Below are 15020 nucleotides of genomic sequence, written 5' to 3' on the forward strand. Positions count from 1 at the left end.
TTGAGGGTATATTGAAGACATAGATCAAATTGAAGTCTATTGTGATGGAAGAATGGGATGAGAATAGAGATGAACTGATAGATCTTTTTAGAAAGGTCAGAGATGATTGGTTGCAGAATGATTTCTCTGGTTGGATGGGAGCAAACAGGTAGTTCAATTAAGGGAATGTCTTAAATGTGCCGAGTTAAACTTAGAATTCAATTCACCAAGATGATCTAACAGTATAGATTTAATAGAAGTTATCTGTCAGTACTGTCCAGAATTATGTTAAGATCTTAAGGTATGATGCATGTATATTCGTACTATTCGATACACCAAACAAAAACAACTGAGATTTGATTTTCGGATTTTAGAAAAAAAGTTTGCGTGATTGTTCTTTTGACTTTTGAACTCTTGTTTATTGGTGATTGTGTTTTATACCTATAGATTCTATTTTGGTACTGCTGATGCACTAAGATTTGCAAGCTCAAAAAAGAAAACTAATGATAAATGCTAGTTACAACAAGCTGAAAAAATGAAACGAACTGAAAATCAATTATTCATCTAGAATATATATATATATATATATGATGGAATGCAACAGATGAAAGAAGTGAAATTTCCTTTTATATATCAAATATTTATATATTAAGAAAAAACACTAATAAAATAACCTTGTGGTCCAAACCTAGGTATCTTTTTTATTCTTTCCTTAAAGTACTTTGACACATAGAAAATCTCTTTGTGAATAATCATATATATAGCATCACACACACAGACACATGTGTGTGTGATTAATTGATTATTGAGTCTCTCTAATTAAGGCATGGTGCTTCTTATAGGAATACTACACATTTTCTGCTTCATGAAATATTTCCTCAAAGGCTTTGTTGAGGTTCCAAACAAGTTTTCGCTCATCTATGAACCCTTCTTCTGTTGCAAGTGTCACTCTTAACATCCCCATATAGCTCAAAATTGTCACTACAAGACTCTGCAAAAATAATAACATTTTTCAGGGCATGCATATATAAGATTATTTTATTTGTTATCTTGATACAATTTATTTGTAAAATGGGTTGGATAAGGTTTTCCTTTATTACAATGATGCATTATTATATTATTTCATAAGTTATATAATTAGCCAAAGTAATAAATTATAGAAAAAATTTTAAATGCGCCTAGAATACCGATATTATTCTAATAATTTTAATCATTAATTTTAATTAATATTATATTATTTTTTATAACTGAGATGAATGACTAAAATAGTAAAGGAAAAACTACTATTTTGTATCCATGAATTTTGTAAATGCTGACAAAAGTACCTATCAAATAAGAAAACTACCGTTGTACCCATGAAAGATGGGTTCTGTGTGACAATAGTACCCAAACCGTAATTTTTCGTTGACTTTTTAACAAAATTTCCAAATTACTCCTTCTATCTTCTTCCCTAAATTCCAAATTTCACAATCATCATCCTTCGTCTTCCTCCTCTACTGCTGCCAGCCACCAGGCATGAAGACGTTTCCTCCCTCCGACACCTTTTACTGGTACAAAAATGAAGACGTTTCCTCGTACCGAGGTGGCTTGGAGCTGTGGAACCATCATCATCATCATCACCAACCGGAACACGACCTCATACCTCAAGCAAGGCCTCTCTTCCACCAAGATCTTTACAGCTCCGCGGCCGGCTGCTCTAGGAGTGGGTCCAACCACCGTGTCCGACGATCAGTCACCCTCGAGATCGGCCTTCCTAGTGACGGCGTCGGCCGTGGGGAGCGGAGCAGCAAGTGGAGCAGGTGGGATTAGCTGCCAGGACTGCGAAAACCAGGCGAAGAAGGATTGCCCTCACATGTGGTGCAGGACATGCTGCAAGAGCCGTGGCTTCGATTGCCAAACCCATGTCAAGAGCACTTGGGTTCCCGCTTTCAAGCGCCGCGAGAGGCAGCAACAACTCGCCTCTATCCAACAACAACAGCTTCTTACTACTAATGTTCCCAAGCGCCAAAGAGATCATGTCTGGTGGCTGGCAGCAGCGGAGGAGAAAGACGAAGGATGAGGGTTGTGAAATTTGGAATTTGGGGAAGAAGATAGAAGGAGTAATTTGGGAATTTTATTAAAAAGTCAACGAAAAATCACGATTTGAGTACTATTGTCACACGGAATCCATCTTTTATGGATACAACATTAGTTTTCTTATTTGATGAGTACTTTTGTCAGCGTTCACAAAATTTATGGGTACAAATGGTAGTTTTTCCAATAGTAAAACTATTAAAACATCCATATTTTAAAAATATTTGAAATTTTTCTTAATCAATATGTGAACGGACATATCTCTTTTTAAATCAAACAATATTATATGACATATTTAGATATTATTATTTAACCTAAGGTGAGATCATCACTATATAAATTTCTATTTTGTCAATTTCCATATAATTAAGATTTCATTGTTATTTGATAGAGAGGAAGAAAGTTAGTATATACAAGTTACCTGAGGCAAACCACAGAGTGTAAAGAAGAAATCCTTTATGGGATGATTAGCCAAAGCCATTTGCTCCATTGGTCCAACCATGTTGGAAATCAATAAGCTTGAATTTCTTAGTGTCCTATGTATATTTTTAGAGACTTCCTGTAACATTATATTATCACGACACATTAATTAAAATGATGGAGCAACATGGTCATTAATTTGGTTAGGTACGTAATTGCATAAATCTATTATTGAACTAGCTAGTATATATATATAAATATAAAATCCATTAGAAAAAATAAGAACATTTATTTTATTGCATGTGATTCAATCTAAATGTGTGATAGATAATAACTTAAAAGTTAAAAGTAATGTTACAGAATTATTTCTTTTAAGTTAATATTAATAATTTTTTTAATTATTATATTTAACTTAAATTTTAAATTCTAAATTATAAATTCTAATTTTTTTTCAAAAAATAAAAAAAATTTACAATTAAAAAAATTAATTGGCTAAAAATTAGTTCTTTATATTTTTTCATAACTTAGTTATAAACTTCAATAATAATATATAAGATTTTAGGATCATCAAATTTAATATATTTAAAAAAAAAAGTTAAGCTTACCTCTGAGCCTTTTAATTTATGTTCCATCCGAAGAAGCTTTTCAGTTAGAATAGTAGCAAAAGAATTCTTCTTCCTCTTGATGGAATTGTGTGCTTTCTTAACAAATTGGAGTGGGTTTGAAATTGGGTAGTCTTGTAATTTTGGCACTGAAACATGCATATAAGAAATATGGTTTCCCCAAACACCCTTTGCATTAGTCTTTAGCATATCTTGCACTGTGTGATAATCTTTAACATTCCTTGTGTTCACTATTGCCATTGCTGTTGATTTCAATTTTCTTGATTTATAATCCATATCTTGCATGTATAATCGAATCCCGTAGAAGATTATTCCAGTGATCACATCATTTATAGTCTGCAATAATAATAATATTATGTCAAACAAAAAAACCAATTAAATTCTTTATAATCGTTATAAATATAAAAATATTTTTCAAACCGCCGCCTTTAACTATGTTAAATTAGCTAGTATTTCTGTTGATAAATATATATAATATTCTACTAGAAAATAACTTTCTATAGACTAACATTTCAATTCTAGCCAACTTTTTTTGAAATTATATTTTCATTCTTATATTTATAATCTTCCTTCTCGTCAGTTCTCATCTCTAAATCCTAAATTTTAAAATATTCTTTTATTTTTTAGTATATTTGACAAATTTCTAATAATAAAAATAAAATAAAAAAATAAAAAAATATTTTTTTATAAAACTATAATTTATATCTTTTTTTTAAAAAAGATATTTTTATATAATAAATGAATAAAAAAGTATTTTTATTTTGTTTTAGTCAAATATAATTGATAAATAAAAAGATATTTTTATATGAGATATCCAAACATAAAATCACTTTTACTTTTATAAAAAATATTTAAAAAAAATATCATTTAAAAAAAATATTTTTTCAAAAATAACGTCCAAACAAACCCAAAAAATAATTTAAATTTTAAATTCTAAATCTTCTAAAACAATAAAAGTAAAAAAAAAAAATTAACACTAGAAAAATTGTCCAATAAAATATTTGTTTCTTATATATTCATTTTCTAAAATAAATCATCCATGCATGCATTAATTAATAACTACCTAATATGTTGCATTCCCATCTATCTACCCAAACATTAGATTACTATATATGTTAGAAGGGAAGCTAATAAGAAACCCTATATAGATCTCATAGAAAGAAAAAAGAAAATCTGAATATTTAAGAAAAACAAAATAAATAATTAGGAAAAGGAATTAACATAATTAACCATCCTTACCACTCCAAGTTTAGATTTAATCTCTTTGATATGATGAATAGAAAATGAGATATGTGATATGGTAATTGGTAGAAACTCCACTCCTTCAACATTAGACCTTATTGGTGTCTCATCATCTTCCAAAAAAGTGCTTTTCATCACACTCCATCCAAAATCAACAATGGAATTGAAAGTGATAGAGAAAAGCTTAGGCAATATCTTAAGTAAGAACAATTTGTTACTATTATAATCTTTATTGGAGGATGATGATGACTTTGATGGAAATGATAATGGGAGTGAAGGATCATCATGTCTTTGAAGGGAAGAAAGAAGGAGGCCCATGATAGTGTAACCATCTCCAATTGCATGGTGGAATTTGAAGATTAGGGTTCCGGCAGCATTTTTTGTTGGGTATTTGATTATATGAGCTTCCCATAATGGCTTGTTTTTTGGAAGCTTCTCCATTGCTATGCCTGAGAAGTAGGGGTGCACATGGGTCGGGTGAAGCCGGGTTTGATGTGACCCAGACCCGACCCGAAATATACACCGGGTCTATTTATTAGATCCGAACCTGGCCCTAGACCCGATGAAACCAATACACTTTCGGGCCACAATTATACCGGGTGAAAACCGGGTGAAAACCGGGCCGTTAACATTACATTACGTTGATACCTTCTTGTAAGCTAGCATGTAAAAAAATCCAAATTTCTAAGACTCCAACCATTATTTAACATGGTAAAATTCACTTAGAAAAATATAACAAGAACCAACCATTCTTCAAAATTAAAGCATAACCACAATCAATACTAAAGTATAACCACAATCAATACTAATATTGTCTAATAATACCAAATATTTAAATCAATACAAATAACACAATATTATGCATTAGTCTAAAGTCTTATGCATTCTAAACATAAAACATTAACTTATAGTTTTATAATGACTAATAACACAAAATATTAAGATTTATAATACTTAAATTCCACATAAGAATAGTCATGATCCATCACTAATAACACAAAATATTAATTGTGTATGATGACCGGGTCACCGGGCCGACTTCGGGTGACCCGAGCTATGGCCCGGATCCGACCCGAAATAATGACCGGGTCTATTTTTGAGACCCTTACCCGGCCCTAAACCCGATGAAATCACACCAAATTAGCCCCAAAAGTGTTCGGGACCAGGCCGGGCCTTCGGGCCGGACCGGGTTTGTGCACCCCTACTGATAAGTACTCACCATATTGCTTCTCCATTGACATGGCATCACTAAACTTTGGCTCAATTATATGTTCCTCAAATTTTACCTCAACTCTTTTCCATCTCTTCACTCCTTTTTGGTCAACAACCTATGTGTACTCAAACAAGGTTAATTAAGAACTAAATGTTTAATAAGCCTTGCAAATTATGTAAATTTGGATACCAATAATAATATTAGAATTTTTTAATTTCTACCTACATTATTATTATAATGGTATGGTCTCATATATATATATATATATATATATATATATAAACAAAATTTATCTAAGAAATATTCTAAAATTTTGTTTGTACAATGAATGATAGAATATTCTAAAATTATTATTTTTTTCTAAGAAATAAACAATCAGTAAATTAAAGATCTAATCATAAATTTTTATTTAGTATAAAGATTTAATTATAAATTTTTAAATTATAATAATCTAATAAAAAATTAGTGAAATTATAAAAATTAATAGTAATTAAACTAACATTTTTTAAAAAATAATTTTGAAAGATAATTATAAATCCATAAAAAATATTGTGAGATGACAAGCATAAGATATGAACAATATTATATGATCAATAAAATTTATTATTTTTTACTAACAAAAATATTTTTATATTAAATATTAAATATTAAATATTAATAATACAAAAATAAAATATTAATAAAAAATAGCCCCTATATAACATTTGTCATAAAAATATATATCAACTTGAAATTATGTTCATCAATAATTGTACAAAACTTAGAGTTGTATGTATGTATATATATTTGAGTGTGAGAGAGAGCTGACCATTATGGAGGTGAAGCGAGGAATGGAATGAAAAGCATCTCTAACAAGAGACACAATTGGCAAATTATGAATTGGAACTTGAAATTCTAAGACACCAATAATGTATAAATTCAGAAAATCGCTCTCCAAAAATTGTCCCGTTGGACTCACCGGCTCTTTCAAATCCTCCATATAATAATATTCTTACTACTTGCTTCTTCTCATGACTTTCTTCAGAAGATCGAGTAGTCTCTATATATACTAGTAGTATATATATAATGAGATTTTCTTTTAATCAATATAAAAAAAGGACTATTATATTTTATTTATGCTCTCTAGCTAGCTATCTCTTTATTATCCTCCACACCTATATATCCCTGTGAATTGAATAATTGCATGCAACAGTAACAGACTAGTTGGTGCGTCGGCGTATTATATTAGGAACAGAAAAAATACTGCAGGACTAGTAGAATTATTTATTATTTTTATTCAGTAATTAATTAATAATATTTAAAAATATAAATTAAAAATATGTTATTAAATTAATAAAATTAAATTAATAATTAAAATATTAACTAAAAATAACAAATTATATTTGTTTTAGAAATTTTTTCTTATGAATATTTAAAATTGCTATTAAAATATTGTAGTTGAATCTGAAATTTATTTAGTGATCATTTATGAGCATGTGGATATTCACAGATACCTCAGAGGAAGCAGGTTATGCTCCATAATTCATATACTTGCATGCAAAATTGAATACGTGGTTTTATTATATTATTATTGCTCGTCCCAAAATAGTGACCAGATTATTATTTACTTTTAAGAATTCAACAATGGGACTCCGTTATTTCTAACGTTAATCTTATAGTGACTACATATACGAAATTTATATATTTTTTTAGGATAAAATATATTTTTTATTTTTAAAATTTTGTAAAAAATTTAAAAAAATATTCCTAAATTATATTTTGTTTTAATTTTATAGGACAAAACTATATTGAAATCTTTCATAAGCTAGATTAATGTGACAATTTTGTCAAAAATGGCACCAATGGATGTGTTCCAAGTTCCAACCCTTTGCAAGATTAATTTATAGTAGTTGGGCAGTAGGCTAGTAGATTTGTACCCATTTATTAGGTGCAGAACCTGATTATATATGTATCATGGGTAGAGCAATTCAAAATGAATTAAAAAATAAATCATAAATACATGTCTGATATTTTAGATGCATGTTTTATATATCAGAAAATTAAAAAACAACACTAAGCTCGTGAGGTGCATGGATTATCTGATAGGAATGGAATTTTGCCTTGAGACTTAGGGATTGTGATAGTCAAAGTATGTGGCAGAATCTTTATTGCGTAGGGATGGGCTTCCGCCTTCAATCATGTGCATGTATATGGGTTTTACACTTTTACCTATCACTACATGGGAAGCAGGAATTAATGATGATTTTTTTAGGATTTTGTGGCGGTTTTAGCAAAATGATTACCACCTGCTTAAGGATCGCTACCTTTAAGTTGCGGATATTAGGATTTGCCGTGGTTACCAGCAATTATTAGCATAACTGTCACTAAATAATAAACTGATTTGTAGCGGTTTAGAATTGTCGCAATTTAGTGCATTTTTTTTAAATTAGGAGTTTAATACCGTCACAATCCATCATGAAATTAAAAAGGAAGAATATTAGAGAATCATTAATAAACTAAAAGAATTGAGATGATGACTAAAAATAGTGATAAAAAATAATAAATTCTAATGGCGTCTACCATTTCTGATTAAAAAAAAATGTGAAAATTATGTAGTTTGCACCCTTTTTTTTCTCATGCCGATGATTTATCAAATTTAACATATTTGCATTAGAAAATAGACTTAATATTATTAATATATATGCTGTGAAATTAACTAGTTAAAGAAGATAACATAATTAATAATCAATAATTGATTGTAGAGTAAAGTATCATTTTTGTCCTCAACGTTTGGGGTATGTCTTAAATTTGTCTCTAACGTTTTAATAATCTTATTTGTATCCCTAACGTTTTAAAATCGCATCAATGTTATCCTACTGTTAATTCTATCATTAACTCTATTAAAAATCTTTTTAAAAATACTTTTAACAATAAAAAAACCTCTCTCAACTCTTTATTCTATCTGCGAAGTTCTGAACACTTAGCAGAAAAAAACCCCTTTCTCCTCTCTTTCGCATTCTACCATCATGTCATTACCATACAAAATATACACCCCCACTGATGAAGCAGCACATATCACGAACCCCAAATCACAAACTCTCATCTTCTTCTAATTCTCCAATCGCATTCTCTAAAAGTGCTTTTATCTGCAGAACTCGATGGAACTGGCGTCGCCGCTCCCTTTCTGGGAGAACAGTTTTTCGAACACCGCCATGTGACAGAGGATGCAAAAATTCATCATCAAGGAGAATAATAAGAAGATCAGGAACAAGAAAAACAAACGGTTTAGAGAATCTAGTGGGGACTAAGTTTTCAACAAAAGCATTGGCGATGAGCTTTCTCTTCAAAGGATTGGAAGAAGGAGGTCATGGGGGGCAAGGGACTCTTCAATTTGGCCGGCGAGAATTGCTGTTGGACTTAGGTTTGGGGAGCTATGCGGCAAAAGCGTCCCTTAGGGTTGTGTATTTGGACAATGGTCAAATGTTCTTGTAACGACCTCTTTTGATCCATGTCATGGCGCCTTTGTCTTTGGCATTAACAAAGACGGCTACGCAAAGGATTCACGTCGAAGCTCTTTGGTGGTGACAAAGATCTTTTCGGCATTCTTGAAGTGACACGGAACGAATTATCTTCGATCATCGTAGTCAATGGCATCGCCGGAGCTCATTGCGAAAAGGAAGGACATTTCCAGCAACAAGGAGGAAGTATTGGTGGTGTTTTAGCGCAGCAGGTAGCATCGATTAGGAAAGATAGGTGGGTCGGATTAGTTGGGGATGTCGGGTTAGGTTTTTTTGACCTATCCCAACGTCCCCCAAAAAAGAATATTTTTGTCTACATGTATTTTCCATTAAAGAATTTTAACAAAATCGTAAGGGTGTTCATGGATTGGATCCGATCCGCATATCCACCGAATTTATCCGAATCCAATCCAAAAATTGCGGATATCGATCCGATCCGCAAGGTCATCGGATCGGATATGCAACGTCATCAGATCGGATTGCGGATTTCATGTGGGTATCCGCATATCCGCGGATCCGCAAAAATAAATAAATAAATAAGTAAATATTCTTTTTATGTTTTATTTCAACTAATAATTATCATATATGTTGTATTATTTTATTTTTATTATTTAAGAAAAGTATGTTTAATAATATTTTAAGAGTAAACATGTTTAAAAGAGTAAAAAAATAGTATTTATTGATATTTTTAAAATAAAAATAAGTTTTTTAAAATATTTATATATTTTGCGAATATATCTGAGATCTGATCCGATCGGATCTAAAGCTTAAAAATTGTGGATATTAGATCCGATAATTTTAGTGCGGATCGGATTGAGATTTTGTCCATATCTGATCCGATCTGCATTCACCCCTACAAAATTGGTGTGAGAATAATATTGATATGATTTGAAGGTTGTGGTAGGCTTAGAGAAGGGGGGTTGAATCTATGCCTTCCTTTTTGTTGCTGTTATTACCCTTTTAAAACAGATTTGTAATTCTGATTCTGTTTTAACTTAGCAGCGGAAATTTATGAGAATTTATTTTTGTCTCATGAATATCAGAAAACAGAACACAGCAGAGAAGAGAAAAGCTAACACCAGCATATATCCTGGTTCGGCTGCCTTGTGCTATGCAACCTACATCCAGTCTCCTCCACAACTATGGAAGAATTTCACTATAGTTAACAGTATTACATACACTAATAACACAGGATTGACCCAATCCTTTCACACTCAAGTTCTAACCTAACTTGATATTGGCTATGCTAATACCTAACTATACCTCTTAGTGCTAACCCAACTAAGAAAGGGATACCTCACAGGTACAGGATACAAGACATAAACACACCTAAAGAAATCTGAAAATAACTCTAGGCTTTTCTCTCAAGTGTTTTACTCAGCCTTTTTCAACTCATGGCTTTTACTTGAGCTCTCCCAGTATGCCTTTTCTCACAAGAAATTACAGAAAGATAAACATAGAAAAGTACATTACAATCTGTAAAACATGAAGGAGATTGACTTCATCAGTAGCCTCTTTGCTATGTGCAAAACCAGATTCACAAACCTCAGATACAGTTCTTCAGTATTGGCCGAATGCTTCTTTGAAAGAAAGCATTATCCAAGTAGAGGAACTTCTTTGCAGAACACTATTCTCACACTCTGGTTTTTTTCTCCTTGCTTTCTGAATGAACAACAAGCTTCTTTTATCTCCTTGCATGTGGCTGAGTTCTTCTTCCAAGGTCAATACCTTGAGCCTTGAGCTTCACCAACCCACTGTCTCACTTTTTCCCATTAAGCCTCACAATGGAAACTTTGCTTCTGACTTCTCCAACTTGGTAGAAAACCATATAGGAGTAACCGAAATTTTCTTCCAATGGTCAACCAAATCTGAACCATAGAGATACAACTTGGTCCCCAAGAATCTCTTGTGACCGTGAATTTGTAGCAGTGAAGAACAGAGATCAACTTTCCCTTGAATGCCATTTTCAGACAGAGCAGAGAGTTGGGAAGAAGGGATGAAGATCTGATGCATGTAAGATGAGATGGATTACCTTTCTTAAGCTTGATTTGGATTATATTTTCTGCTATAGCTTCTGTACTCCAAGCTTGAAATCTCTCTCTCTTGCTTCTTTGGTTACTAGCTTATGGAGGAAGCTTTTTCTCTCTTTCTCTTTCTTAATTTTCTGAAGTCTTGATGTGACTTGATTAGAGAGGAGAGGAACGTTGCTTTGGTTGGAGCAAGATGGTGGGAAATTGAAAACAATTTCGGGCTTGGATCGGGTTCTTTTCTACTTCAGCCCGTTGGTGCCTTGCTATGCTTATTTGATGAATTTTGTTTGAGATGAATGACTTGGGCTTTTCTTTATTCTCACTTACCATTCAGCCCATTAGCCTTGTTTTATTTTCCATTCAAATTGGGCTGTAATACAGATTTTGGCATGCAACAATAAACAATTAGTTAATAAGTAAATATAATTAATCACCACTAATTATTTATTTTGCCCAAAAATAATGTTTGTCATCACTAATTAATTTAGTTAATTTCTTAACTCAACAATCTCCCCCTTGATGACAAACATGATTTAAGCAATAGTCAAGAAGGAAATGAGTCTGAGTAAGGTTTTAGAAACTCCCTTTGAATGATGTTGCTTGCTAATGTGTTGCTCCCCCTTTCCTTTTCAACAGTAGCTCTCCCTGGATTTATGCTCTTCTCTTCTTTCTTGTTTACATATGCTTATATGGAACCAAACAGATGCTATGTACCAACCAAAAGTATAGCAAACAGTAATAGTTTTAATGGCCAAAATAGAGCTTTAACTCAACAGGGTCAGGGTCAAGATAGCAACATATAAAGCAAGTTTCCAACCTCATTCACAATATTTGCAAATCAAGCTTTTAAAATCTGCTTCAGTCAAACAAAGTCCACAAAAAAAAAAAAAAACCGTAAACAAAGGTAGCTTTAGTCAGAATAGCTATTGCTCCTATTACTCCCCCTTTTGTCATCAAGGGTGGATAATAAGCAAGAATAACAAAAACACCACTATAAACCCTGCAAGAAAGGTTAGTGCACAGTCCAAAATACTAACTAAACTACCATAAGTGCATTAGTGTTCAAAGTTATTACAGTCATCCAAGACAACAAAAGTAGAGCAAACAGTAGCAAAATAAAACAGAGTTTATGAGACAAAAAATGAGTAGCAGCAGCAGTTTTTATGAGACAAATCCTAGGCATCAGAACTATTCCCCTCTGAAGCAGCATCCTCTTCAACATCAGTGGCAATGTCTTCATCATTGTGAAGGTTATCAATGAAGGTCATGAGCACAGCCACTCTATCCCTAGATTTCTTCATGAAGTTCTCATGCTTGCTAGCCAGCTTCCTTTGCTCTTTGCTCAATTCAATCAAGTGATTCGATTGGGAGACAAACTCTTGAGCAACATCCTTGACCACATTCAGCAGAGTGGATTTCTTCCCAGTGGAAATGGAAGTACCCTCGGTGGAAGGAGCAGGAGAATCCTCAGGGACAAAGTCCTCATCTTCATCATCTAGGACGACTCTTTCAGATCTAGTGGGTCCTTTGTTCTGTTTCACTGAACCACCCCCTTTTAGATATGAATGTCTATTTTCATATTTCTCATTGGTCAAGTCAACACCAAAATGCTCAAATATGCAAGTTAGAAACATGCCATAAGGAAGTGCTTTGTCCTTTTCACTCCTAACAGAGTCAAACATATATCTAACCATCAAGTATGCAAAAGAAATTTCAGTTTTGGTGAGAAGGGCATATAAAACAAGAGTATTAGTGTAGGAAACCCTTTGATATGAGCTGCTTTGAGGCAGAATAACATGATTGACCATTCGGTGCAATTGAGCACGCTCATATCCTAGGGCTTTGTGAGTGGGTGTAATACCATCAATTAGAGAAACATGTTCATAGATGTGAGCCAATGCATCATGATAAGAAATTCCAACACCTTCATCCCACTTAACTGAAGTGTAAGCACAAGGCCCAACATCAGTATACTTCAATGCATCACTGATAGTTTCATTATTTAAAAATATGTCTCGGCCCTTTACATACGAATGCACACTTCCTTCATGGTAAGTCATGTTTGCATAAAATTCTTTGACCAACAAGGGATAAACAGGTTTTTTGATGTCAAAAAGGTGATTCCAGTCCAGAAAAATCAAGTTATCAACAAATGGAAAACATTTTCTTTTCAAAGAAGGTAAATCTGCGAGAAAAGAGGGACATAGAGTACAATACTTAATAACTCCCTCATAGAAATCGTGGTTCATGGCAGATTTGAAACGATGGGGGTTAAAGTCTGAGTGAGATGTCATATAATGTGATTTGTGAGCAAAAGGATCAATGTCTGGTTCTCTAACAGATGTGAGAGGAACTCGAGTTTTACCTCTTTGAGAACGAGATGGAACAGACCTAGACTTTGGTTGTGTGGACTCAGGTGGAGGTTCTGGTGCTGCAGGTCGCTTCCCTTTGGATGAACTCGGTTTCGATGACCCTGGCTTGGATGGTGTGACTTTCGGTGGTGGCGTCGGCTTGGCAAAGGTAGGGAACCTTGGAGTGTTCTTGGTCTGAGCCATAGGGTCACAGCGAGGAGGAGAGGTAGGAGGAGAAGGAGAAGGGGAAAAGGTCCGGTCTTGAGATCGAGTGGAAGACTTTGTGGGTAGCTTGTAAATCTTTTCACGAGGAGGCCTTTTAGGAATGGTTTTCTTCCTCATTTGGTTAGTTTCAGTCTTTTGAGGGAAGAGAAGCAGTAAAGTGAGTGGGAAGAAACCGAAGAGTGTGTGGAGAAGTTATGGAGGGAAGAGAGGGAGTGTTGGTAACCGTACCCAAAAAGTGGATTTCCAAAACCATGCAACTGCATCACCATTTGAAAAGACTTGAAAAGACATGACCTCATAAAATAGGGATTTTATTGGATTTTAAATTAAATCAGGAAATTAATTTTAAATTTTGAAAGACAATCAGAATTAAATTGAAACACCTTTTGGGCCAAAATTAAATCCACTTGAAAACCTTTTGGGCCACAAAACATTTATTGAAAATCTTTTATGAAACACACAAGTCATCAAAAATAACAAACAAGATTGTAACATTCATGTTAGGGCCTTGAAGTGATATGAAATTAATGAAACACATTTGGACCACTCATGATCTGAATATTGAGGTTGGCCCAGATTGAGGTTCATTTGAAACAAGCCCAGAACACGCTGACTTGATGGAAACGTTCATCACCTGCCCAAAATTGTCTCATGCCTGTTTATGAGACAAAAAGCTCCAGCAAATACATCAGCATTTTTCAAACAAAGAATCATAACTCAAAATTCCTAGACAAGTCCTAAGCATGCAGAATCTATCCTGAGCTAATGATTTTGTAAAAATATCTGCTAATTGCTCCTCTGATTTAACAAATTGAATACTAATATCCCCCTTTTGGACATGTTCTCTTATTGAGTGAAATTTCACTTCAATATGTTTAGTCCTAGAGTACAAAACTGGATTTTTAGAAATATTAATGGCACTCATATTATCACACATCAGGGGAATATTTTCAGCATTTAATTTGTAATCAGCAAGCTGCGTTTTTAACCATAAAAGCTGAGAACAACAAGAAGAAGCAGCTATATACTCAGCCTCTGCAGTGGAAAGGGCCACTGTTGGTTGCTTCTTACTTGACCATACATTTAAGGACTTCCCAAGGAAGCAACATAAACCAGAAGTGCTCCTTCTATCAACTCTATCACCAGCAAAATCTGCATCACAATAACCAACTGCAGAAAAATCATCAATCTTAGGATACCAAAGACCAAAATTGGATGTGTCATGAACATATCTAATGATCCTTTTAACTGCAGAAAGATGTGACTCTTTTGGTTTGGATTGGAACCTAGAACACAATCCAACACTTTGCACAATATCGGGTCTAGAGGAAGTTAAGTACATAAGAGAGCCAATCATTCCTCTATAC

At 33.2% G+C, this 15020-nt stretch overlaps 2 protein-coding genes and 1 pseudogene across 2 annotated transcripts; 1 reads left to right on the forward strand and 2 right to left on the reverse strand.

The window, feature by feature from the left end:
- Positions 1–789: 789 nt before the first annotated feature.
- On the reverse strand, positions 790–6544 carry LOC107637046 (wax ester synthase/diacylglycerol acyltransferase 4-like). The gene is made up of 7 exons (XM_088485387.1): positions 6359–6544; positions 5543–5665; position 5441; positions 4335–4786; positions 3078–3431; positions 2474–2611; positions 790–970 (listed from the first exon to the last, which is right to left on the reverse strand). The coding sequence occupies exons 1-7, from the start codon at positions 6527–6529 to the stop codon at positions 827–829; spliced, it is 1383 nt and encodes a 460-aa protein (XP_088341513.1). The 5' UTR covers positions 6530–6544; the 3' UTR covers positions 790–826.
- Positions 1495–2038, forward strand: LOC110271227 (protein SHORT INTERNODES-like). The gene is made up of 2 exons (XM_088483567.1): positions 1495–1681; positions 1737–2038. Exons 1-2 carry the CDS (start codon positions 1495–1497, stop codon positions 2036–2038), a joined length of 489 nt encoding a protein of 162 aa, XP_088339693.1.
- A 5708-nt stretch (positions 6545–12252) lies between the features above and the next one.
- Positions 12253–13944, reverse strand: LOC148569211 (uncharacterized; annotated as a pseudogene).
- Between the last annotated feature and the right edge of the window lie 1076 nt (positions 13945–15020).

The sequence above is a fragment of the Arachis ipaensis genome, chromosome B4 (genome assembly GCF_059453495.1).
Source record: "Arachis ipaensis isolate K30076 ecotype BB chromosome B4, ASM5945349v1, whole genome shotgun sequence".
In the NCBI taxonomy this organism is placed as follows: domain Eukaryota; kingdom Viridiplantae; phylum Streptophyta; class Magnoliopsida; order Fabales; family Fabaceae; genus Arachis; species Arachis ipaensis.